The 26334-nt window shown below is 40.4% G+C and overlaps 1 protein-coding gene across 2 annotated transcripts; it reads left to right on the top strand.

Annotated features, from left to right (window-relative positions):
* The first annotated feature begins 119 nt into the window (after positions 1 to 119).
* On the top strand, positions 120 to 24822 carry dnmt3bb.1 (DNA (cytosine-5-)-methyltransferase 3 beta, duplicate b.1). 2 transcript variants are annotated; one of them, XM_058643800.1, is made up of 22 exons: positions 120 to 434; positions 5344 to 5452; positions 13015 to 13165; positions 13841 to 13929; positions 14031 to 14168; positions 14438 to 14584; positions 15836 to 15994; positions 16084 to 16191; positions 17833 to 17974; positions 18175 to 18297; positions 18448 to 18492; positions 18587 to 18666; positions 18781 to 18893; positions 18989 to 19172; positions 20062 to 20146; positions 20245 to 20390; positions 20545 to 20635; positions 20942 to 21090; positions 21264 to 21349; positions 21590 to 21659; positions 21793 to 21863; positions 21990 to 24822. In XM_058643800.1, coding segments are annotated over exons 1-22 (2430 nt in total). In that variant the 5' UTR covers positions 120 to 432; the 3' UTR covers positions 22132 to 24822. The 2 variants fall into 2 exon arrangements, with proteins under 2 accessions (XP_058499783.1, XP_058499782.1); XM_058643799.1 differs by having other exon boundaries at positions 121 to 434; positions 21745 to 21863.
* Positions 24823 to 26334: the final 1512 nt, after the last annotated feature.

The raw sequence follows: 26334 nt of genomic DNA on the forward strand, positions 1-26334 counted from the left end.
GCTCACATGTTTATCTTTTTTTGTCTTTTACGCGGGTTTACCTCGAGGGCTCACAAAGTGGGAGTTGACGTTCTCACCTGGGAAAGCCTCGGCGGCTAGAAGCGACCAATCTCCTTTGACTTGTGTGTGCGGGTCGACCATAGAAGGGCTGAACCACAGACCGCGGTGGGACACAAGCACAGAGGGAGCGAGACAGACAGAGACATCGACACGCACCAGGAACGCGCGTGTGTGTGTGTGTGTGAGAGAGTGAAAGAGTGCAGCGTGCTCTGACAGTGTGGACGACTGAAGCTCCTGCCAGTAGAAGAAGGTCTCCACTGGATCTAAAAAGACCAACTTGGTTTGAGAAAAACCCGATTTGGCTTTGCAGCAAACAACGCCGACACCTCCCTCACATTTCCAGCCGTGGATGTGCAAGAAGCGTGGGTTGTTATGTAAGTTTTCACACCGTTTAGAGTGATTTATCTTCTTTTAAGTGTATACGTATGTGCGTAAATGTGCTTTACTGTGCGTAAAGTTGCTTTATTGCGCGTAAAGTTGCTTTTTTCCCCGCTGTTGCTGTTAGCTGTGTTTTCCTCCCCGCTTCACCGAATGGTGCACTTGTGAGAGTGAGTGAGTGAGTGAGTGTGCAGGTCGGTAGTCGTGTCGTTGCACATGTGCACGGTCAAACCGAGCCGTGGACAGATGTTGCTGAAGCCGATGCGGCCACATTAAATCTGGCTTTTCTTCATAAAAAGTGTTTGGATAATCTGAAGAATCTTTATATGAGGAGTTAAACAAATCTGAGATGAACTTGAAAGCATGTGTTCTTCACTCTGTTTCTATACTGAAGGTGTTTTCTGAATGTTCTTGAACGGTTTTTTATGCGGTTGGTGTTTTAATGACGACTCAGGCGTTATTACACGTTCGTTTTGAATACTTTGCTGTTTATTGTCTGTCTTGAGTGTGTGCGGCGCTGGAAAGTGAACCGTGGTGAACAATGCTGCGCTGACAGACCGCGCTCTAACTGAATGAGGTGTTTTTTTTTTGATGCAGCCTGTGGTAGTTTCCTGGTTTTTATGAACATGTACCGACGGCGGTGGTTTTACGCTCTGAACTTCCTTCAAGGATTATGTCATGTGTTGTCAGTCTGTGATTATAAGTGTGCGCGCACATTATTCTCCTTCCGTGGAAGAGGAGGAGCGTACGACACACTTCATTATTAATAATTCAGAATCTTCAGGGCAGAAAAAACGCACTTCAATGCACTTTTTGTATAGAAACATTTCAGTGTAAATCTGGGACATCTGTGTGCATCCACTGCATTTTTATTGTATAGAATTATACATATGTTACTTAAAAGTAAAAGTCATAGTCAAGTCAAACTCAAAACCTCTGGCTCCAGCCTGGTGTGTAACATATAGAAGTGTTTGTTCACAGTGAATATACTACACACAATTGTGTTTCGTAATTGGTTTAAAAATACCTGGTTACATGTGGACTAGTCCTTTGGATGACCCTTTTAATATGAACGTATATATGATATATGTTCAAGATCCTTGCTTTACAGAGGCTGCCACCATTTGCCGCCATGTTTAGTCCGAAGCTAAATGTTGGAGATTTACGCCCGTTTACGTGATTCATTTTAGTATCGGCTCAGCTCGCCTGGAACATCGTACTAAAAAAGCACCAGGTCGTACAGTCGTGTTAGAGCTGTATAGTGCAGAGGTGACAGTAGTGACATCTATCGTTTTTTTAAGGCTGAAGGTAAATTGTTCTATTCTTTATTGACTATAGTCTAAGGGGTGCATTCACACCAGTCCCATTCAGTGTAGTTCATTTGAGTCAGTGTGAACGTAGACAAGGACTAAACAACTGAACTCTGGTCCTCTTGAAATAAGCAGTCATGGACATGTAAACTCTGGAGCTGTTCATCACTGGTGTGTATTTCCTCAGTTTTCTCAGCTACACCTGCAAGTGGGGAGCAAGGAGAACCAGGAACCACTGACATGCTGCTGTCTCTCAGCTGCATGGATGTGGACTGTTTGTCTGCTCTGACATTTGAGTTTTGCCATAAAACCGCTAGTCGATGTGAATACTGACAATGTTCTCAAATGTTTTTTTAAGGACAAACTTATTCAGTCTCGATAATTTCAAAGAAATCAGATTTGAAAACTGAAAATATTCACATTTAAGAAGCTGATAAAATCAGTGAGCTTATTTTCATTATTTAAAACAGTCAATTGATGTGTACATTGGTTTGTGTTACAGCCAATGTAACACAGTATATTTGTTGTCAGTGCAACACAATATTCTGTTGCTAATGTTGCTCTGACTCAATAATGTAGTCATATTCACAGTTCAGGCATCATAATCTAAACTGGCTGTTTGTTGTCGGTCCTGGCTGCTGAACGGATGATGTATGTTCGGAGTCTCCATGTCTCCAGAGTTCAATCTGACAATGGGCAACAAAGTAGACAATGTATAAAGTGTAGGGCTCGATGTGAGCTGGACGGGGCCATAAAGTACATGTCAGACAAGGAATGCAGCCTCCAGGGAGTGAGACCCTGAGGAACTGACCCCCCCCCCCACACACACACACACACACACACACACACACACACACACACACACACACACAACACCCAGTCACTCACTCACCCATTGGAGAGTGAACAATCCCCTCTTGCAATGCAGTCCCTAATCTCTCACCACCAGACACAACTTTGATGTGAAGCACCCACCCACCCCTCCTCTGTGTCCCCTCTCCATGGGCCCCTCACTCCCTGCCCTCCATCCTTCCTCCACTTCATTCTCATTTCCCTTTCTGTCTCTCAAAGTTGAAATGTGTTTCGGCTGAAATGTAGTTAGTGAACATTTCACGCCAGATTCACACCCTCAAAATCTGCAAATTGGATTTCTAGGGGTCACGCGATGCTCGCACAGGTGTACTCACACTGTAACAGGTGACGGCTGCAATCGTTTCAATCGTTTTAATCCTGTTGTGAACATGAATTAATCCTTATTTGATGGGTTGTGATATGGATTTTTTTTTGTTTTTCACAATTTGAGCAGGCCCTAATATTAAGTCATGGCTTTAAAATCCAACTCTTTGCATTTATCAATATTATTACATGTTCTCATTTTGTAAAATATCAAACATTCTAACAAGAGCTTTCTACTCTTTGACAAAATCTTCTAAATATTATGCAGATTGAATTGTTGTTGATCTTAAGCTCTGTGACACACCGAATTCTTTTAAAACCACAGTATATAATTTCCACAAATTATGTGGTGAAGCATTGTGGGAGTTATCATTGAATCAGTCATCAGTCAGGTGACTATCTATCTATCTATCTATCTATCTATCTATCTATCTATCTATCTATCTATCTCATCGCTGAAAGGTGGAATGATAGCATCAACTAAAGGCACTGTTATCACACATATGATGAGTTTACTGACAGGTAAATCTTGAAACATTAGCACGCAGACTGGGGTTAGACATTTGCATGGCTTGATCTCCAGGATAGATAAAAAGTAAAAAGTTGCAGTATTGTTTTTTGTTTTTGTTAATGGTGCTGTGTCACTGTGTCTTTCTTATGTGGTCTTATGTGGAGAACAGGTATCTTTCAGTGTATTTCCAACACATCACCGCATTTGTGTAGGTCATAGGTCGATCAAAGGTAAATATGAATCCTCTGACCTTTGCACCACCTACTGTTTACCTCTGTGAACTCCGACTACCTCCTTAAGAGCACTGGCTGGACACATGCATTAATGTGCATTTTCATTTAACTAAGATTTTGAAAATTTCCCAAAGGTTTCCAGCCGAACCGTGTGCAGTAACATTCTGGGCTGCTACGAGTGATATCAGTTATTGCATTAGTTAATTACGTTATTATTATTCTTGAGTCCAAGATGACATAATCTTCAATTATCCTAGTGAACAATTATTAGTGAACATTGAGCAAGAAATGTCTTGTGACAGCACAGCAGCTTTTGTGTTTCATACCAAAATATAAAGTCGAATAAAGTAGTAAATAAAGGAAAGGTTGATTGTGTTTGATGAACCTGCATTCACATGTTTCCAACAGTTTGGTCGACATTAGCACAATAAGGTCTACAGTATTCTTTAAAAGCAGCTTAATAATAACAGACGTTTGAGATGTACATGTAATGTTGTGGTCTAAGGTCAGATGAATCAAGGTCTGTTTGTTTTCCTCTGCACAGTCACTTTCTGTTTGTTCACAAATATATATATTTCTTGTCTGACTGTGTGTGATTTGCTTCTGGGCATAAGCAGGTTGAATAATGAGAGTAAAGGTTAAACTGGCAGTCTGCTCCCTGGGGTCTGCACAGGCATGTTGGACAAAGCTGATTGTCAGTCACTTACCTGAAATTTAAACTCACAAAAACATACATTCGTTGCAAATGTCATGCTTTCTCCTTTACTGACAGTTGATCTTAAATGTTGCACATTATTGGCACATAATTTAGGTGACTGTGTGGGGAAACGTGGCACTTTAATCCACATATCAATGAGATTTACATCCAGAGAAGAGGATTTGTCACAGTTAAAAAAAAAAAAAAAAAAAGATGTTTCAGTGGGGTGTTAAGGGCTATTGAAAAGTACTCGTCCACAAAGTAGCTGCAATAATATCTTTCCTGAGAGGCGGAGCTCTGCACCAGAGAAGGCGGAGCTCAGAATCTGCTTCTTCTGTCACACACAGCAATTGACCAATGTTTAATTATTCACATCCCTAATGTTAGGGATGTGGTTTATCAGTTCATACCAAAAACTAGGGGTGGGGGAAAAAATCGATACAGTAAAATATCGCGTTATTTGAGATATGAGTATTGATTTAAAATTTTTTAGCATATCATGTTTTTTACTCGTGTTACAAACAAACATTAAACTTTTTGTGTATTAGCGTCCACTAGATGGTGACAAGTACTCTCACTCTCACAAAACTGTTGCAATTTTGAAAAGTACCGCAATATAAAGTTACAGTTTTGGTCACACTTCTATCCAGTGTAAAGTGGGTGTGTGTGTGTGTGTGTGAAATAAGGCAAATACGTTCTGCTCTGTCTGTGCAGAAGTGTAAGGCAGAAATACAGCATGCTTGATTCGCTGCCAAAGGCGCATTCATCTATTTTGTTCACACTCACTTGCACTGGCTCACAGGTTTGTGTATCTGTGTACACCAGGTCTGTATAGACATGTCAGCTCTGCTCCGACCGGTGAAACAGGAGAAGACTGAAGAGTTGTCCTCTCCTCTCCTCTCCTGTTTTTCTTTCTTTCTTTCTTTCTTTCTTGTTTTTCCTCTCTGACTGATTGTTTCCTATCTGTGTATCTTCCAGGTTTCAAAAGGAGTCAGGACAAACACTGGACCAGTCAACTGTGACAGCAATGCCTACCAACAAGTACTCTGCTACACTCATGGAGGAGCGCAACAACATGACTGCTACTGTGAGTCTCTCTCTCTCTCTCCTCTTCTCTTCTCTTCCCCCCCTCTTTGTCTTTCTCTACTTGTGAGGACATGCATTCCCTCGCTCCTTTCACCAAGTCACTATCTAAACCTAATTATAACACTAATCCCCACACCCCCAAGTGTTCACTCTCTATGGGCCTTTGAAATTGTGAGAACCGACAGAAATGTCCCCACAATGACGGTTTTAAAACAAACAAACACACACACATTCACAAAAAGAGCCTGTGTGTTGATGCCAAGGCAGATGCCCAGAGTGCCAGCATGTTATATGAGTCTAATTGAGAATGTGTTGGCATGCACACACACACACACACACACACACAGCTGCATCTGCACAAAGAGGAAATAGGGGATACATGGAAGGATGTAGGCAGCAGAGGGGAGAGAGGGAGGAAGGAGTGTGTGTGTGTGTTTGAGGGGACACAACTCAAGACCCTATCACATAATTATAATAATGAGGCAATAAGAGGATCCAGCTGCATTGTCAGTTCAGTTTGGTGTGTTTCTATTCTCAAAAGTTGTGAAGCATTAACCAACATCTGTCCCACTTTTTTGTCGCCCATCTGCTGGATTATGTAGCACAGTTGTTTCAGCATTTAAAGGGCGGAGCTAGATACATTGCAGGCTGCCGATTGGATGACAGATGATTAGACAGAAAACACAGAATGCACCATTTTATATATATCTATATCTATATAGATATATAGATATAGATATATGTACACAGTATATACTGTATACCACACATCTTCGCATACACAATACACACAAAGTTCCTGTTGTCCGTTATTGCTCCTTCCTCTTTCTCACTCTCATATATCACTCTGTCTGGGAGCGACACCTCCTTCCTTCCCCGCCATCTGCTTTTCTCTCGCTTTCTCTTGAGGTTTCTCTCTCTTAACCATCTCTTCCTTCTTTCTTTCCTCCTCTCCTTACCTTCATCGCCACATTTGTTTTCATGTTCTAGTCGCCATCTCAACTTCAGTCTCAACTCGCCCTTTGTCTTGCTGTCTCCGTGCTATTCTGGAGATGTTCATTTTGAGTTTTGGCGGCAGCTTGACGTGTCGGACATGTGTCGCTTTTCAGATCGCACGCTGAAGTTTGCACTTAAAGTGGCATGATCTGTCTTTTTTCATATATATGTTTATGTGTATATATATGTATCTGGACATTCTTGTGTCAGGTTCATTTTCATAACTTGGTTTTCTTCGTCTGTTAAGGAACAGCTTGTGTGCCATAACTTTCATTGTGTTTTTGTATTAGTGAATGTGTGTAGTCTTTGAAATGACTCAGCACAAATGTCTTGATAACAGCTTTTCTAAATGCCTGTATCGGACTAATATCGGTATTGTGTACAGACACAAAACAGTGGTATCGTCCCTTCCCTATTTTGCTTTTTTAAACATCCTTGTCCTTCAACATTTTTTGGAAACATGACAACTGTGTAAACGGTGTAAATGCTTCTCGTTGAGGACACGTCTGATGGCAGATGCCAAAGTATTTTCCAAATCAATCTTTGCCTTTGGTAGTACCAGGAGTAGTTTGCCGAGACAGCAATACCATTTTCATTTTGAATGTAGCTGTCCTTGTAGTTTGTGCATAATCCTCATGATTCCTGTGTTCCAGAGCCTCTCTACTCTATTTACAAAAGTTTTGTTCGCTGAATATTTGAATGGGTTCCCAGGACTTTTCTGACTATTCTTTGAGTTGCTCAGCTCATTACCATGTATTTATCATACCCTATCAAGTACCTGCAAGTACCCGTGGAAATTAAATAAGCGAACCATTTTCTCTTGAACATCAATATTTTGAGGTAAAAGTCTATTAAAACTCTCTTTTCAGATTTCATACTATTCTTTTGACTGAGTGTTGTGCACATTTGAGTTATATAAGCCTCTTAAATTCTCCCTTTTGAGCTTGAATTTCTTATCCATGTCAATTTGTTGTCAACATGACCTTGAACTTACCTCTGTTTATGAATCGTCTTTTGTTCATAACACTGGCTCCCCTTAGGCCGACTAAATCTCAGTCAGCGCAGAAAGTGTCAAAGAGGGAGGAAGCACAAGGTTAAATAAATTAATAGGCTTTGCTTTTGTGTAAACTGTAATATGTGAGCTCACCTCTCTGTGTTGAAGCTTGCAGCGTCACGGACAAAACTGCCCTTTTTTTAAAATAACCAGAGGCAGAACTTAATAAACAAATCTCAGGGCTTTTATTGTTAAGAAAACACTCTCAGAGCCCCCCCCAGACAATGACGCTGCATTTTGGAACAGTCCTTTACAATTGTTAGCTGAGAAACCAGTGTGTTAAATCATTTACGCCGCGCTAAGATGTTTTGACAGCGCAGTCAGAACACCTGGGGGCAGACTGTCTTTCTGCTCTGGAATGTGTGCCTGACGGAGGCACAACTTTGTACATTTTGCTTTACCACACACAGACTCATACGCACGTGTACTCTCATCTTCAACTCCTTGAGATTCCAACAGAAAAGTCAAATGTGATATTTGGTTAAAGAAAACATCCATATTTATTTCAATGATCTCGTTAAGAAGCCTCCTTTTAAAAGCCTGCAAATCCAGAAATATAGCATACAAGTATGTACTTTTTTGGCAAGAGTGGATTTCGAACAAATAATTTGCTTGCTCCTTGTTGCTCTGTCAACACGTCGGGCTGCCATAAATCACCTCAGCCGTGCTCTGATAAGGAGAAGAGCATGTTTCCCAGCCTTCGCGTGTAAAACAAAGGTAGAGATTTATAGTATACAGTTCTAAAAGGTGGAAGGTAAAAATGACACTTCTTTCTACAAGTAGAGAGGGAGATGGATGGAGACGCCCTGAGGTTGTGTTGCTTTTGTTGGTCTGCCTGTGTGGCTCAGTGGTGGATGAGTTATGGGTGAAATAAGTACCTGTAGATGCACATTAGCCTGGAAGTCAGTGAAGAGGTGTGTATGTGTGTCCTTAGCTGCAACTGATTCTTTCCTCCGGACACACGTCCGGGAAAGGCTCTCGGTTTATGTCCTTTCTTGGGTCATCTGCTCACACAGCTCGGAGGTATGTCAGTTCACACCAGTTCACACCTAGTTAGAATGGGTCGCCACATGCATCTCAAGTGACCACTCGTGTCTGTTGACGTGGGATTATGGCCCTGTTCAGACCTGGTATTAATATGTGCCCTGAGGGCTCCAGTCACAAGCTCTAAAAATGGCTGTTGACAGCATAATATTATGCATATATGTGATGTTTGTTGGATTTTTTTTTGATTGTAGTGATTTTGCATTTTAATTTATCTGTCCGATATCTGATCCGGTGATTTTGACCAGTATCAGACCAATACTGACCGATAGCGAATCCCATCCCTGTGTTCACACTTGGCATTAACGTGTTCTGAATGCATCTCCTGTGACCACATGATACACAAGTCCATACAGACATCTGGACTGTACAGTTTGTTGCCATTAATATTAAGAAAAAAGAGTCTGCAGGAGGTGAGTGAATCAAAGTACCAGTCTCACCTCTGTAATATGACATAAGATTGTTAGCCATTAGGAAAAAGAAACCATCTGTTGACATTCAGGAAGCACTGCGTGCGTATGAACACGGTCCCTGAGGAGAACATAGTGTCATTTAAAGTCATGAATAATCACATTGTCACATGTGCCTTTCTAATGATCTTATCTTTTAAACATGCCTGTGGATTTATTTCATGTTTCATTTTCACTCGGGCAGTCTATAAAAGTCAAATGCTTTGAATCAAATGGTTCACTGCTTCTTTGTGTGGTGGTTTGACTGGATTGTAATGGGCCTCGATTCAGTGTAAACAACAAATCATCACACTGCCAAGACGTGAACGTGTCACACTGTATGAGGCCGCTGACGTGAACCCGCCTGTCCTATTCTGAGCTGCAATGTTAGTAATACAGTCATGGAGGAGAGTGTAGCTTCAAAATCTGTAGCAGAAGCTGAATGCAAACAAAAGAGCACCACAATCTAAAAAAGGCCACCTGATTGTAAAAGGAAGGGGTGAGCGGAGGAGAATCTTCCTCACCTAACATCAAACTACATTTAAAAAAAAACAAGTTAAAGCATGTTTTGAATCTTAATAATGCGGTGGACAGGTGAGATGTAGAGAATCACAGACCCCTGCATCCTTCTCACTATAAGCCGGTGAAAGCTTTGTGCGAGAGCGCAAATATCCGAATCATTTGGGCTGACAGACGGAGTCTTCACACAAAGTCCGTGTAATGTCTGCGTGTGAATAGAAACATTGTCTGGCAGAGCGAGAGGGCGTGACATTTCTATCATGCGAACAATGTGCAACACGCTGCAAACAAGTTGACTTCAGCAGCGTACGGACAGTTTGGGTCCCACTGTTCACAGAAAGAGTATTTCCACTGGTCTAGATCGCGACCAACACGTCGTGCAGTGCATGTGTGAAAGAGGAACTTCATAAGAACTTCTTAAGGAAACCGCTTTAGTCCCTCTTGGCCTCTCCTCACCCTTGGCAACAATCCTCACTCATTACCATCTTGAGCACATACTTTGTGCACAAGTTCACTGAGTTCATTCACTACTGGTGAGATCGCAAATTTCGTCACACACACACACACACACACACACACGCACCCTATTTTAAGACGCTGAACAGTTACAAACAGCCACAAATCCGTCTAACTGTGATTTCCATCTGTTTCACAGCTGCTTTTTTTCCCCTCTCCACTTCTCTCACCTTTGTCTTTTTCGGAGACATTCCTACATTTTCACTCTCAGTGCAACTCAACATAAAGGCCTAATATACCGTATTACATGTGACACACCAAATCTAAATTTCACCACTTTTTTTTTTAAAGAGAACCATTTTTTTTTTTTTTTTTTTTTTTTTTAAAACCCGTGGTTTCGTTTTATTTTGTTTATCTGTTTTTGACCAAGGTCCCAGATATAAGAGCTCGTCTTCATCAGGAAACAAAACATTTCCACATTCAAAAAACATAATAAAAACAGTAAAAATTATATTTATTGACCATCGCCTCTGAGTAGAACAAGTTATATCACAGCAAATGCAAATAAATGTAAATATGATCACCCACTTTTGGAAGATGACTAACAATTGTGATACAATTCATCATATATGTATATATAGGGACAAGAGGACATTTGTGCATAATATTAGAACGTTTCTGTAAAAACCAAACCTGTTACAATGGCTATGCGTACACATGTGTTCATTTTGCTATCTGTGTATCTGAGTGGGCAGAGGGGTATTTGGTGCCTCATGGGTGGATGGTACAAGTTCAAGTTAGAACAGAGCTGATCTGAGCTGATCTGAGCTGATCTGGCGGTTCTTTCTCACCTCTGAAAGAGTGAAACTTTAATAAATGATGTCCTGGACTCTGAGCGGATGTCTCGCTTTCTGTCTCCCTCCCTGATCCCTCTGGCAAACAAGCTGCTTGCTATAACAAATGACTCGCTGTCATTTGTATCCAGTGACAAATCGCACATCCATCACCCACTGTGTTGTGGTTTTATGGTTTCTACAGTCGGTGCTCGTGTTAAGTCAGACAGTTAACTTGCTCTTGGACATGTGGGTGTGTCTCAACTCAAACTTTATTTTCTAGAGCACATTTAAAACAACCGGGGTTGACCAAAGTGCTGTACAATACAGATGATAGAAAATGGCCACAGTTACAGTAAATAAAATAAATCGGTAACAAAATACATAAACACAGTGCAATATAAGGAAGTTAAAATTAGATTTAAAATGTTGCTGGAAGTCCACTTAAACTTGGTTAATATCCAGGGAGGTTGTTCCAGAGCCTAGGGGCCTAGTTGGTTTTTAGCCTCATTTTGGGGGTGGTCAGTAGCAGCTGATTGGCAGATCTCAGTGTTCTGGCAGGGGCATGAATACAGAGGAGCTCAGTCAAGTATTGGGGGGCTAAGCCATTAAGAGCTTTAAAAACAAGCAATAATAGTTTAAAATCTATTCTAAAAGCCACCGGGAGCCAGTGCATCGAGGCTAGGACAGGGGATATGTGGTCACGTTTGCCAGTGAGGAGGCGGGCAGCTGCAGTTTGTACCAGCTGCAGGCATGTCTGACAATTTGTTTCACGTTGCCATTTACTGCCTTGATCGCGAGCTGCATGTTTGACTTCACTGTTGTCGAGCGAAAAGAGAGAGAAAGAGAGGAAGACCGGTTCATCAATGGAAAATAAGGCCCAGAGGGAAGGGATGGTTTGGCTCCAACTTTCTCTAAATTCTCACGAGTGTAAAGTTGAAGATCCTTACAGACACCAAATAAAGTCAGATTTGCTTTCTTTCCAAAAGACACTAGGTTGCAGCCAGGTGAACACACCCAGACATCGTGATATCATATACCGAACATCAAAATCAAATACCCCGACAGACAAAAACACAACAGGATCATTGCTTTTATTTGGGCAACACAACTTAGTTTTTATGACGTTAGTCATACTTCCAACTTCTCCTCTCTTGCAAGACGTAGCTTGAACGTTACGTCTTGAAGCTTGAAAGCACTTTGTTTTGGCATCAGACAGAAACTGTTAGTGATCCAGTGCTGAACGTTACAAACGTTTAATAATATACATACAGCAGGTGCAGTATACAGACACATGTACCAGCTCATTTTAATCACCTATGGTTTGTTGGTAACTCATAGTTAAATCAACTAAACTGATTAGAATGTGGTGGTCAGAGGTCAAAGATCACTGCCTCCTTAAAACAACAAACATTTGACTCTAAATCAAGAATTCATACATAACTCTGATTAAATTCTACTGAAACATTAATTAATTCATTCATTCATTCATTCATTATCCAAAAAGGTCAATTTCATATCAACATCATATGGTGCTGCAAAATGTGTCTTTAACTAGTTGGTGGAGGTGAAGGACCATGAGTCGTTGACTCTCAATTGCAGAATCTTCAGGAAGAACTTCCACTTAAAGACTCATTACATTACATTACATGTCATTTAGCAGACGCTTTTATCCAAAGCGACTTACAATAAGTGCATTTAAACATTTGGGTACAAATAAGAGCTAGAAGTAAGTAAGAGCTTCAAGTAAATCAAACTATGAAGTGCTAGTCATAAGTGCGATATATATATATATATTATTATTTATTTTTTTTTGTCGTCGTCATTATCGTCTTAGTCGAGGTAGAGTCGGAAGAAATGTGTTTTTAGTCGGCGGCGGAAGATGTGGAGGCTTTCCGCTGTCCGGATGTCGATGGGGAGCTCGTTCCACCATCAGACTCGATTCTTAAAGGTGTAAGAATTACCGACTTCTTATGGTGACAGGAATTAAAGCTCCAGTATGGAACCTCTATCGTCCACGGGGGATTTCACGAGTAATCCCAATCCCACCAAAACGGTGCTGTGTCTATGCCTTTAAGCAGCAATATTTATAATAACTCACACAACGACACTTAACTCCTCACTTCTTATTTTCCTTCATTTTCTCTGTCATCACTTGAGCACCGTCAGTCTTTGTCCACATGCCTTCATGTTGTTCTCCTTCTGTCCTCAGGCGGCAGTGAATGGAGACACGCCTCCAGCAGAGGGCCTGTCGGAGAACAACAGCGGTGTGGCGCTGACCAATGAGAACAGCCCGCTGACCGCGGCTGAACCGCCGTCCCCCTTCAGCCCCAAACAGAATGGAGATGCTGCCTCGCCTCAAGGTAACGCACACGTTCATTTTCTATTCAGCGACAGTCAGTCAGACTTAACTTAAAAACATAAATCTTTGGTTAAATGTTGAGGGAGTTTGAAACTCTATGAAAGCTGCATTATTGGTTAAAAAATGTAATATTTGGAATTTTAGTGTAAAAAAATACATTTATATATATATATATATATATATATATATAAAAAATGTATTTTTTATTCAGATTTTACAAAAGGCAAAAAATTACAATTGGTGGTACAATTTTTATAAACACTGAACCTATTTGGTTTTGTGCAGAGATTGAAAGTGTATCTTCCTTAAAGCATCAGATTGCTGAGATTTATCAAATGATGAGAGGCCAAAAAAAAGAATGAACTGCTAAATGAAAATGTATTTTGTGAATACACTGGCTGCACCAACGCTAGTGTGTCAATTTAACACATTTCCCCAATCTCTGATGACACATCGTGGTCATTTTATGACTAAATATAATAATAATAATAATACATTTCTTCCATACAGCACGTTTAAATATTGTAGTCAAATCCTGTCATGGTACTTGGTGTCAGCAACTGAACCCACTGCATGGATATATTAAGTTTCTTTTCTGCCATCTGTCTAACCTTCTGTTCACCTCCTGCACCCTCCCTCCCTCTCTCTCTCTCTCTCTTCATCTTTCTCTCTTCAGACGATAACGAGAGTTTGAGGGGAAACAGGAAAAGGAGCAGGAAGAGGTCAGAGGAGGAGGAAAGCACCTGGGACTCCTCCTGCATTGAGGTTTGACCGCTCATACATGTCTATTGTTATGGTTAATAAACTGTCTTGGGGGGGGGAGTACCGACATATTTACAAATGTTGACGTGTGTGTGTGTGTACAGGAAAAGGATTCAGGAGCAGCTCAGTCGGGTCTAAGACAAAGACCTCCACCCAGAACCATCTTTCAGGCCGGACTGAACCCGCACGCACTCAACAAGCCTCGCAGACAGAATCGCAAGCAGGAGCACGGCCTGTTACTGGTGAATTTCTCTTACTTTCACGAGACAGAAAAGCTGCAATGCTTTATCTGCACTAGAAGAAACAATCATCACTTCTGTGTAAATCACTCATCACTCAGTGTTAACGTGGCATGGGGCGGACCAGTGATGACAGCTGGATCATTTTCCAGATTGACACCTTTTTGATATTATTAGGTTGTTTTTTTTAAATGTAGCTTCTGTGTTTTCTCCTTTTTAATAACAAGTCATGTATTTGAGTCTAAAGGTTTATTTCTCTTGCTTTGTGCCAGTGCGTTGGTGGTCCTCGTGTCCTGGCGGTCATGTCTGGCAGCGTCCCAGAGGCGCCCCGTCTGGAGCTGATGGAACAAGACTCCAAAGACTCGGCGCAGAGCAGCAGCAGCACCTCGTTAAGCTCTGAAACTCAGCCAGAGTACAATGTAAGATCTTTGTCTGTGCTTGTATCATCATTGAGAGTCTTTAATTCTACTTTCATGTTACTGTGGCCTGTCACTTGACTTGAAAACAGTGTTGAGTACCATTTGGTTTTGACCTTTTGTTTTTAATATGAGTTAGTTTTTAGTTTTTGTAAATGCTTAGTTTTAGTTTAGTTTTTATTCCTTTTAGTGTTAGTCCTAATTTATTTTGTAATATGGAGTATTTGCCAGGTGCAAGATTCAAACAGGTGATCATAAAAAAGTACTTTTTAAAAGTAACTTTCAAAATTGCAGGATGATGTAAGAAATTAACTTACAAAAACAAAAACTAAGCACTTGTTCGCTACAATTCAGTTTCATTTAGGTATCGTTTTTTTTATTTTATTTTTTTTATTTCATTTAACGAAAATGCATTTTGAATTTCAGTTTTTGTTATTTCGTTGGTTTTCGTTAACTCTAATAGCCTTGTTGAGTACTCAGAAACAAGTCACTAAGAACCGAGATGAGCAGAGAAAGGGTTAAGGAGGAAAAACAATCGGAATCAGTACAGGAGGGAGAGTATTTTAAAAAGAGGAAGTGGAGGTTTGGCGGCGATAGAGAGAACGAGGAGGGTAACTCCCTTCACACAACACAGGACCTCCACCTGGCCTTGTGTTGGTGCAGGACAGGTGGCCCCACACACACACACACACACACACACACGCACACACACGCACACACAGACTGGCTGTATTGATGACCAGCACAACAGGGCCTGTGTGTGCATGCATATGTCTGTAGACACACTCTGCACATACTCATGTCTTCCTTTGCGTGTCTCTACATCGCTCATTGCGCCTCCTCCTCACATTTCACATGCTTCTGCGTACATCGCTGCGGCCCGTCGCATGTGTGCATGTTCCCACTTGACCCTGGCGCATTGCTACGGAGCGTAGCATCCTGCCGTGCATTCTGCGTCTGTGTCAAACCACCAATCTTCATTCTTCTCCTCTTTTGCACCATGCATTCACTCGTTCTTCCTCTCATGAAGAAGACGGGAGTGTATTTTTCACCTGAAGTGTTTTCCTTTAAGCCTTTAAAGCAGTAACTGAAGTCTTAAACGTGATGTTTCCCTGTGTCAAAGACAGAACATCAGTACATTTGCTCATCGTGTCAACTCCAGCATTTTATGTCTTAAACTCTATAAAAAAAAAAAGAAAAGAAAAGAAACTTGGGACAACACAGTGACCTTATCCTCATCCTCTCTGCATCCAGGACAACAAGGGATTTGGCATCGGTGAACTGGTATGGGGCAAGATCAAGGGTTTCTCCTGGTGGCCCGGCATCGTGGTGACGTGGCGGGCGACAGGCAAGAGGCAGGCCAGCTTGGGCATGAGGTGGCTGCAGTGGTTTGGAGATGGCAAATTCTCAGAGGTGAGGATGAAAAGAAATCACAAATACACTGAGGGAAGGAGAGGAATGGAATAGTAGTTGTACATCTTGCCTTTGGTTTCTGTGCCCAGGTTTCTGCAGACAAACTGGACTCCATCATTGCCTTCCCCAAATTCTTCAGCCAGACGTCTTACACCAAGCTGGCTTCTTACCGCAGGGCGATCTTCCAGGCTCTAGAGGTAAGTGTTAGAGGTGATTCATGCCTTCATGCCTTCACGCCCTAAAATCTGATAATTACAGCAATTTCCTTGCTGCACACTCAAGACACTAAACAGCAGCAGCGACTTATCAACTCACATAAGGGAGAGGGATCGTTTAGCGAATTTAAGACTAATAATATGGAGTTCTAACATCGATGGATATGTTTAACTAGATGCAGGTCCTCGTTTTGATCTGGATTTCTCACAGCACTTTCAAAGTGGCTCATGAATTGATCGTTATAATTTGCATCCAAATCACATGAGATGAAAAGTGAAAAGTATGTGTGTGTTAGTGTACCTTCCTGTGTGTGTGTGTGTGTGTGTGTGTGTGTGTGTGTGTTATGGGAGGTGTCAGTAGCTGACTGGGTCTCAAGTTTGAGGACTGCTGTATAAACATGTTGAGTGCTTTTCCTGCCAAGAAGACACTGGTTCACTGGAAGTGGATTTATGTGTGTGTGTGTGTAGCCAAGTAAAGCAAACACAGTTGTGTGTGTCTGTCAGATTGTAAAATCAAGGTATACGTTATCAGTGCTGTTGACGCTCTGAATGTTGAGCAAAGCAATGTGGCCATCCCTGTGATTGTTTGAGTAAATTTGTGTTAAATGAAATAAATAAATAATTCACATATTTTTTGAACATAAGGACATTTCACAACTAAACCCTCTGAAAAACTCTTTCGCTTTTCTCGTTTCCATCTGTGACTATTTTCCCATCATTTATTTTTATCTTGTTTGTTTTCTTCAGTGGCTCATGTGTAGACATTAAACACACGAAACCACACGTCTCTTCTCTCCTTGTGGCTACTTTTGTTTTGTCTGCCTCGTTCACCTTGTTTACTTTTTGCCATCGGTCTGTGCTCTGGTGTCGCCTGCCGTGTCTTCTGACTCACAGCGCTGCCACCATCGTTGAGGTTCTCCTTCTCTTCCCGTCAGCCTTACTATTAAAGGATTAGGGGAAGCAATTTGAAACTCTCTTATGTGGTTGATGGGTCTGTGATTTAATGATTTAAATTTGCATTTTAAATAAATACTATCTCCCTCAAAGGATTGATTCCCCTAGAGTTTGGTTTCTGGTTCCAATTCACCTTTAAGACGCGACATATTTTACGTTTATTGTTTTCCTCTCTTCCTGTTTGGCTTGAACAAAAACTCACAGAAGGGCGGTTGGGACATGTTTGTCAGGTCTCAGATAATGTCTGTATTTTGGTCCCTTTTTTGTTCATCTCCACACCTGAATGGGGGCGATGCAGGGAAAGGTTGATAACAATCAGACTGTTGAACTACAGGAGGTCGTGAGAAAGTCTGAATAGTCAATATCACTTTACTTGGTGAAATGGGTCAGGGCCTGTCAGTAAAGAGAACTGAGATGTTTTTTGTATCTGTGAATGTCATGTTTGAGTTATGGCGTGTGTATATGAGGAGGTGCAGTAGAGTTGGATGCTCTCACTATTGTCATTTTGGGCTGTATTTAATGTATCTAGTCTTTCTCCTTTGCATATAATACATTATAAGTAAATACAAACGTTTTTTATCCACTGTACATCACTCATTCCCTTGAGACAATTTAAATGTGTACATCACACATCACTGTTTCTCACACTGTGGACCCCGTCTCACTCAGATGGCCAGTATCCGGGCAGAGCAGACGTTTCCCCCCTGTGAGTCAGACAGTCCAGAGGACCAGGTCAAACCCATGCTGGACTGGGCTAATGGGGGCTTCCTGCCCAAAGGAGAGGAGGGACTCAAACCCACACACAGCGCTGGTGAGTAAAGCCACAGTAGCTGACTGTTCTGCACTGACACACACTGCACTCTCCTTTCTTCTGACAACTATTTAAAAACTGATGTGTTTTATTATGATCTTTTCTCCACCGTCATGAAATCTTTCCTGAATTAAGGGAACAACTCATAAGTAGATACCTGTTCTCTGTGTGTGTGTGTGTGTGTGTGTGTGTGTTTGCAGAAAGTAATCCTCTGGACCACCAGGTCCTTGACGTCTCACTGCCAGATTATTTCCCCAGTGCAAAGCGGCCCCGAGTCAACCTCTGTAAAAACAAGGCCACACCGGAGGAATCCTACAGCAGAGGTAGAGCTTTAAAGTCAAACTTGCTCCATCCTTTGAAAGTGCTTCTGAGGACTGTCGGATAGATGAATCTGTCAATCTGTGAGAAATGTGAAACGTGTGTCAGTTTTTTTCTTTCCTACTTGTTAACACTGCATTTCCTCTTTCTTTCAGAACAAATGGTGAATGAAGTTCTGAAGAATAATTGTAGTATAGAAGGTAAAGACACATCTTCACCATGTCTTCCAGTGTGTGTTTGTCTTCCATTTGTTACTTTTTCCTGCTGCTGACTGGGGTGTGTGTGTTTCCACAGAGTTCTGTGTCTCCTGTGGGAACGGGAGAGCAGCTACTTTCCACCCGCTGTTTGAAGGAGGCCTGTGCCAAACATGCAAGGTAACACAAACACAAACACTATTATTATGGTTCTTTTTCCCCCGCCATTGTCAAACCACCTCTGAACCAAAAGAAGACATAATAAATAATAAAAAATATGTGTTTTTTTTGTAGGATGTGTATCTGGAGATGTCCTACATGTACGACGATGACGGCTACCAGTCTTACTGCACCATTTGCTGCGGTGGTCGAGAGGTTCTGCTCTGTGGAAATGCCAACTGCTGCAGGTGAGACGATGCAGACGACAAAGAAATGATAAAACCTGGGAAAAAAAAAATGTCTATGAGCATCTTCTCACGTCCGTTCGTCTGCCCTCGTCCAGGTGTTTCTGCGTGGACTGCCTCGACATCCTGGTCAATCCAGGAACATCGAACAATGCTCGCTATCAGGACCCGTGGAGATGCTACATGTGTCAGCCACTGCTGCAGTATGGCATCCTTAAACGCCGCCATGACTGGAGTCTCAAGCTGCAAGAGTTATTCGCCAACGACTACGGACAGGAGTTTGTAAGTCGAGATTATTAATAAGAAAAACTTACATAGTGTAATTTCCTCTTTTTTTTTTTTATTACACCCCCGACACTGCAAACCACTTCCCTTCAGATATGATAGTCATATATAACAATCATATATGTATACATATTTTAAAATATGGTGTATGATGTGTTACCAAAGGCATTACATGTCTTATATTTTTGTTTTGAACGTAAAATCAGGGTGCTTGCCCTATTTCCCAAATCAAAACTCCAGGTTTTTTCAATCAAGACCTTGACTTCATGAAGTGTTATACTTGCTTGCCTACTTTCTTGTTGAGATTGTACCTGTTGTGTTTGGTAGAAAAGTACATTTCAATAAAGGCATGAATGACAGAATGAATGCAGTATTCACGGTGAATTATGTTTTAAAAACATTTATATAGCATATATATATAGAATTCACAATCTTTTCACTCACATCTGTCCTAGTTTTTATCTTATCATTTTAACTTGCATTTGTGTAGACTCTACTATAAGCTAAATGTATTATATCCATACCTTTTTAAAACTGTGCAGGCACCCTGGAAATATAGGATTTATTCCCAATTTATTCCCAATTTTTCACATGTTGCTTAAATAGATTATTCACAGTCATCAGTCTGTATTTGAAAACGTAATTATTTTTTTGTGATGGACTGAATCATCATGTAACATCTCCATCCAAAGGGAATTGGCAGCAGATAATTAGTCCTCCAGCAGTGAAGAGGACAAAATCACTTACATTGATCTTGTCTGCTGTCGAAAATCTGCCAACACTTGTGTTCACTGTCAACATATCATGTTCACCCTCACAGCCTTTTACATGAAACCCTCAGTTTGTGCAATCACATTAACAATCATTTTTTTCCTTAATCTTCTAGGAGAAACCAAAGATTTACCCAGCTGTCCCTGCAGAGCAGAGACGACCAATCAGAGTTCTGTCCCTGTTTGACGGCATCGCCACAGGTGAGATTGAGCGTGCATGTGAATTCTGTATCCGTGCCAATACACAACACAAGTGCAGCAGAGCATCATGGGAGTTATGTCGGTGTGTCTGTTCCTAGGCTACCTGGTTCTGAGGGATCTGGGTTTTAAGGTGGACCAGTACGTGGCGTCTGAGGTGTGTGAGGACTCCATCTCTGTGGGCGTAGTCCGACATGAAGGAAAGATCCAATATGTCCATGATGTCAGGAACATCACCAAGAAGAATGTAAGGACAGAAATTGCACCCACTGTTTAGTTAAATGCAGTCTGTATACAGTAAATTGAAATTAAATTAAAAAACTTGCTCACTTGCTTTACTTGCTTTGTTCAGTCAGTAGCTGTGACTCAGTTTAACACTAGGTGGTGCTGTTTTCTCTCAGATTCAAGAGTGGGGCCCATTTGACCTGGTGATAGGAGGAAGTCCCTGCAACGACCTCTCCATAGTCAATCCTGCAAGGAAAGGCCTCTATGGTAGGTACCTGAGGGAGGAAATGATATCCTAGGCTGTGTTTTAATTTGTTTATGTTTACATTCCTTGTAGATGATGTTTATGGTTCTGCAGAATCATTTAAATGCATTTTAATTTCAGTTAATTACTACTTATTTAAAGGCATCATGAATGGGTGGTTTAACGGTGCATTGTTAAGTCTTTAAAATCAATATTATGATTTTTTTTCCTCCTTCTCTGTGGATACAACTGTAATTGATCTAAACTATACTGATGGAAGCCACATTTGAGATGCTTACTTGATCCCTGATCATGTTCTGTCACTCCAGAAGGGACAGGGAGGTTGTTTTTCGAGTTCTACCGTCTGCTGAGCGAAACCAAGCCCAAAGAAGGAGAGGACCGGCCGTTCTTCTGGATGTTTGAGAACGTGGTCGCCATGGGCGTCAATGACAAGAGGGATATCTCACGATTCCTGGAGGTTAGTTTTATCAGGTCCAAATTTTAGACACATGTACTATAGACTAAAAATAATTTTTCTACTCATTCTGGTAGAGTAGCCCTATAAACATAAATGTTGGGACAGCACTTGAATGTTCCTTTGTCATTGCTCTTTGCTTTATAATAACAGTTTTTTTGTTTGTTTTTTTGCAGTGTAACCCTGTCATGATCGATGCTATTGAGGTTTCTGCTGCTCATCGAGCCCGATACTTTTGGGGAAACTTGCCAGGCATGAACAGGTATGCGATTTCCTCACATCAAACATGTCAGCTTGTCACACTGGTCAGTTGATTTGAAAATTTGTTTGATGGCACAAGTTTTTCACATTAGGATCCGCTTACTATCCAAATATTTGAACACTTACAAACTTAAAGGCTCATATCTGCACTCTAATCTTCACCAAATATCTATATTGGTATTCTGTGTGAGAAGTGTGGTGAATGACGGCAAATGGAAATGCTTACTTTTCTTTATTTCAGGCCTCTGTGCGCCTCTGGGATGGACAAGCTAGAGCTGCAGGACTGTCTGGAACATGGCAGAGTTGCAAAGGTCAGATATCCACAGAATAAGGAATAGGTCACTCACATTTTGGTGGCATTTTTGAAAAAAAACAAGTGTATTTGTTGTCTCACAGTTTGGAAAAGTTCGGACCATCACCACTCGCTCTAACTCCATCAAACAGGGTAAAGACCAACATTTCCCTGTGCTGATGAACGGGAAGGAAGACATTCTGTGGTGCACTGAGCTGGAGAGGTAGAGAGAACACACAGTCAAATGTCTTTTGGGCTTTTGTTTCAAGGTCAAATATACATGAATGGTCTTTATGACAATAAGGTTCTTCAAAATCTTAATTGCAGTCATGCACTTCTTACCCTGCAGGATCTTTGGCTTCCCGGTTCACTACACAGACGTGTCCAACATGGGTCGTGGAGCCCGACAGAAGCTCTTGGGCCGGTCCTGGAGCGTCCCTGTCATCAGGCATCTGTTCGCACCACTCAAAGACTACTTTGCCTGTGAATAGAAGAAACATCCATTACTAGCACAACCGATGCCACCGGTGAACACACACACCAGCTTTGTGATACTGGCTTCCAGAAACACCCCGTGTTCAGATCTGGCATTCACTCTGTCACGCAGCCAGGTCTCAAGTAGCTGGTAGAATAGTGAGGGTCGCCGTTATAATGCACTATAGCCTTAAAGACACACTAACACAGACATACACAATTGCAGCATCTCAGCTGTGAGTTATCACTGTATCCGACAAAGTGAGACTCAAAGGTTAGGTGAAAGTGTCACTGACCATATCTTCTGTAACCGAGGCCAATAAGGTGCTGAGCCTCAGGGTTAAAAGTTAAAGAATGCTCAAATGTTCATTAAAATGCCATTTGAAGGCATTCTTTTTTTATTTTTTATTTGACAAGACTTTCTTGCTGTAGAAAAATAGATAACAGCACAACTGTGGCTCAGTATCACACATTTCAGACATACCTCATCGCCACTTCAGTAATGATGATGGTGATTTAAGAGTGTGACAGGCAGGGTGCTGACACACACTGAACAAAAACACTTAAAGCTCGGTTGAACCAAAGTTACACAACGGACAGCTGAAGTCTTGCTCCCTTCTTTAGGCAGCCTGCTGTTCCACTAGAGGGTATTTGCTGTGGTCTTTTTAATACAACCAATTTTCTATTTAGTTACATCTTACTGATCTTTCAAAGATACCGTACCCCATAAGTCTTAGCAAAAGAAATATCCCCTCAAAAACGGCTCATGGGAGCTCCAATTATAAGATGTGAACAAAATTGTCTTTTATCTGTTTTAACTTTACCAGACAGCACAGTAGAACTTAGACAAAATATATAAATAAATGTGTCATATTTCAGTTGCCCAATAGACCAGCAAAAATACTGAGTATTTGACACTAGTGGACCAGAGGCTAACCTGGGAATAAAACTAGTGGTTTTATGCTTCAGATCCGTTTTTATTTTTGTTTTATAGTCTTTATTGTAATATTCAAACATTTTATCTTTTATCTTTGTCTTTGAATTAGTTCACATGAGCCAAACAGCCGAGCTTAAGAGAAAAAAAAACATATTTTTATTAAAAAGATTGCAGGAACACCTTTCCCTGAGAGCTACACACAAATACTTGAAACAAAGCCAATGCAAAAACAGAGACATGGTGTATGAGAGATGGGTTTTGTCTTTTGTTTACCATTGTAGAGACGACTTATATTCTACTGTGGATGTTTGGTTATTATTTTTTTTTTTTTTTTTGTATTTTACTATAAGGACTGGGTGGCAGTGTACTCACACTTTGGAAATCTGAATCAAAGAGAGAATAAGAGTACTTTGTATACACGTGATTTTACAACTGACTGTTTAAGAAAGGTATTTTCCTTTCTTAAAGATGTATATGATGTTTTTAAAAACTAGCACTGACTACTTTGTATTACATTGACAAAGAGACTGCCATAGAAATAACTGTAACATGCTGGTTAATATTTAGTTCTGTTTGGTTAACAGGGAGTATAATTTTTCTTTAGATTTTTGATTATTCCTTTAAAGAAAAGGACGTAAATATTATTTTCAACAATTTCAGAATTGTTTTCTTGCTGTATGCTTTATTATTAGCATATTCATCTGACAGGAATCTACGAGACAGTTTACTTTGATGTTACATGCAAAACTTGGTGTAGTCCTTTTAATTTAAATCTAGAAACTGTAAGATTTTAATCTTGTTGGCTGTCACCAAATAAAACTTAAAAGGGCATTACCTCGGACAAAGGAGGCAACTGTGTGCCACTCCCTCTTGTGTGAATACATACTGTATTTTTCTGCTCCAATGTGCCTGTACTTTTATATTATCAGTTGAATGTTTTAAAGTGTTTTATGTACTGTATCTATAGAAAGGTTTACAAGTATTTTGAGTCTCTTGTTTCTTTTTTTTTTTTACAATCTACACTGTCTTTAAACTAAATGCACATGCAAAGAAAAAGAAAAATTCATGTATCATGTTCAAATGACAAGTTCACTTTGAAATGCAAGACTCTGCTATGGTGCTCAAAAAGACACTTAAAGTGCTGCCAGGAGCCTGTTTCTTTTCTATCTTTTTTTTTTTTTTTTTTTTTTTACTCTTCAGTGCCTGCTTTTTAAAGTTATAAAAAAGGTGATTGTTTACATTCATCATGTTTCACTGACACTTCTGAATCTGTTGTATATTTTGACTACAGTAAAAAAAAAAATTGTAAACGCTCTTTTAAGACTTATGTATATTTAGAACACATACAGTATATATTAACACAGTATAAAGCTTGCTTGAAATGTGTAATGTTTTAACATGACGTAGAGAATATTAACCAATAGTTTGACATTTTGTTTAGATGTAAACAATTTGCTTGTGTTATGTATATGTAGATTTTTGAATAAGTTCTGAGAAGTTTTTGTTTGTTTGTTATGCTGTAGTTTTGTTTTATCTTATCAGGATCTCTAGAGGATTTTGTTTCCTTTGTTTTTTATGATGTTTATTTGTTTTTAATGAATCCAAAGTGCAAAAACAGTACTAAAGACCCGATTCTTTACTGTTTTTATACTACTTCAGACTTGTAGTGGAAAAACATTGGTTCATTTGTTTTTAAGTTTGTGTACTTCCTATAGCAACCTACAGTATACGTTTTATTCAATAAAATGCAGTTTACTGCTAAAAACTGAAATTTTGTGAGTGGTATCTTTTGTGGCCAATTCTGTTACAAAATGCATAACAGCATTAAAACAATGAGGTTTTCTTTTTATTTACAATGAAAGGTAATTTTTTAAATCTCTGAAGTATTTGATATTTTCAAAAGCATGCTGTAACTTGACTTTGTTTTAATTTGTTTCCATTTGGAAAGCATTTCAAGAACCCAAGTTCAAATTTAACAATAATCACTTTACTGAAGGGCTGAGAATGCAAAATATGAGTGTCCCATGGTTCAGGATAGGGGATGTTGCAAGTGGAGAACCCATTCAATAAAATAAATGCAGCAGCCCTAACACTGAGCCTTGTGGTACCTCCACCTACGATTAAAAATAGTATTCAAGCACAAACTAGGAATCTTTAGACTATTGTTTATGGTTATCAAATTTAGAAGGTATTCAGAAGAATTGTCATTAAAATCATCTCAGTTAGAATGGTTCAAATGACAGAATAAAACTTTACAAATATGTCAATATTCACAAAGAATGATGAGTCAGCCCCCTGCTGTTATCCAGATATGTTTATGCATTGACTAGTGCATGATAACTGCTTAATTATTTTGAAATGTGTGAATTAATTTTGAATTCCAATGTTTTGAGGAAAGTACAAAATACCTAACCAAGGTTTTTGAGATTAAAGATTCAGTATGTTTGACATCTAGTCCCTATATTACTTGAAGGTTTTAGTTCAGCCTATCTGTGTGTGAGCTGAGGGGTATTCCAGAAAGCAGGTTCAACACACTCTGAGTCTATCCCTGAACTCTGAGTTGACTTACTCTGAGTCGGGAAACTCTGAGTATCCGGTTCCAGAACAGCTGATCAGAGTTAGTTCAATCAACTCTGAGTATGTTAACCTCGAGGTACGCGCGTGCACAACCACTATAAAAAGCCATCATCAATGGAGCCCCGATACCACGAGTCACCATGACAACCGAGAAAAAAAAGATCAACATATTTCAGTGCGAAGGAGTTGGAGATCCTTTTGCTGGGCTACGGAGAATATGAGCACATATTTCGCCGCGAATGCAACACAGCTGCAGCAGCGAAGGAGAGAGAGACCGCATGGGAGAAAATTGCTGCCGAGTCAACGCGTAAGTTTGAATGTACTATTCCATTGACGTAACATTTAACCGTAAGATCGTAGCATAGCCTATAGTTATGAATATAAGTAGGGATGAAATCTGAGTTTTTCATTTAGGTGCAATCCAACAGGAGAAAGGAGGACTTGGAAGCAGCTCAAAATGAAACATAAAAACATCATTCAAAAAGGTAAGGCATATTTTGCTAGGCTATGATTGCACCTCACTTTGATTTCTTTTTTTATTTTTAATTGACTAAGGCTATTAAACGTAACGTAAATATTAATTCAGATTGCAAACATTGAGTTCTGCTCAGCCAACAGAAAGAAGGCAGAGGCCCGAAAAACGGGTGGAGGGCCACCTCCACCACCTCTGTCAGGGGCTGAGGAGCTGGCTCTCAGCCAATACAGG

Source organism: Solea solea, chromosome 11 (genome assembly GCF_958295425.1).
Source record: "Solea solea chromosome 11, fSolSol10.1, whole genome shotgun sequence".
NCBI lineage: Eukaryota > Metazoa > Chordata > Actinopteri > Pleuronectiformes > Soleidae > Solea > Solea solea.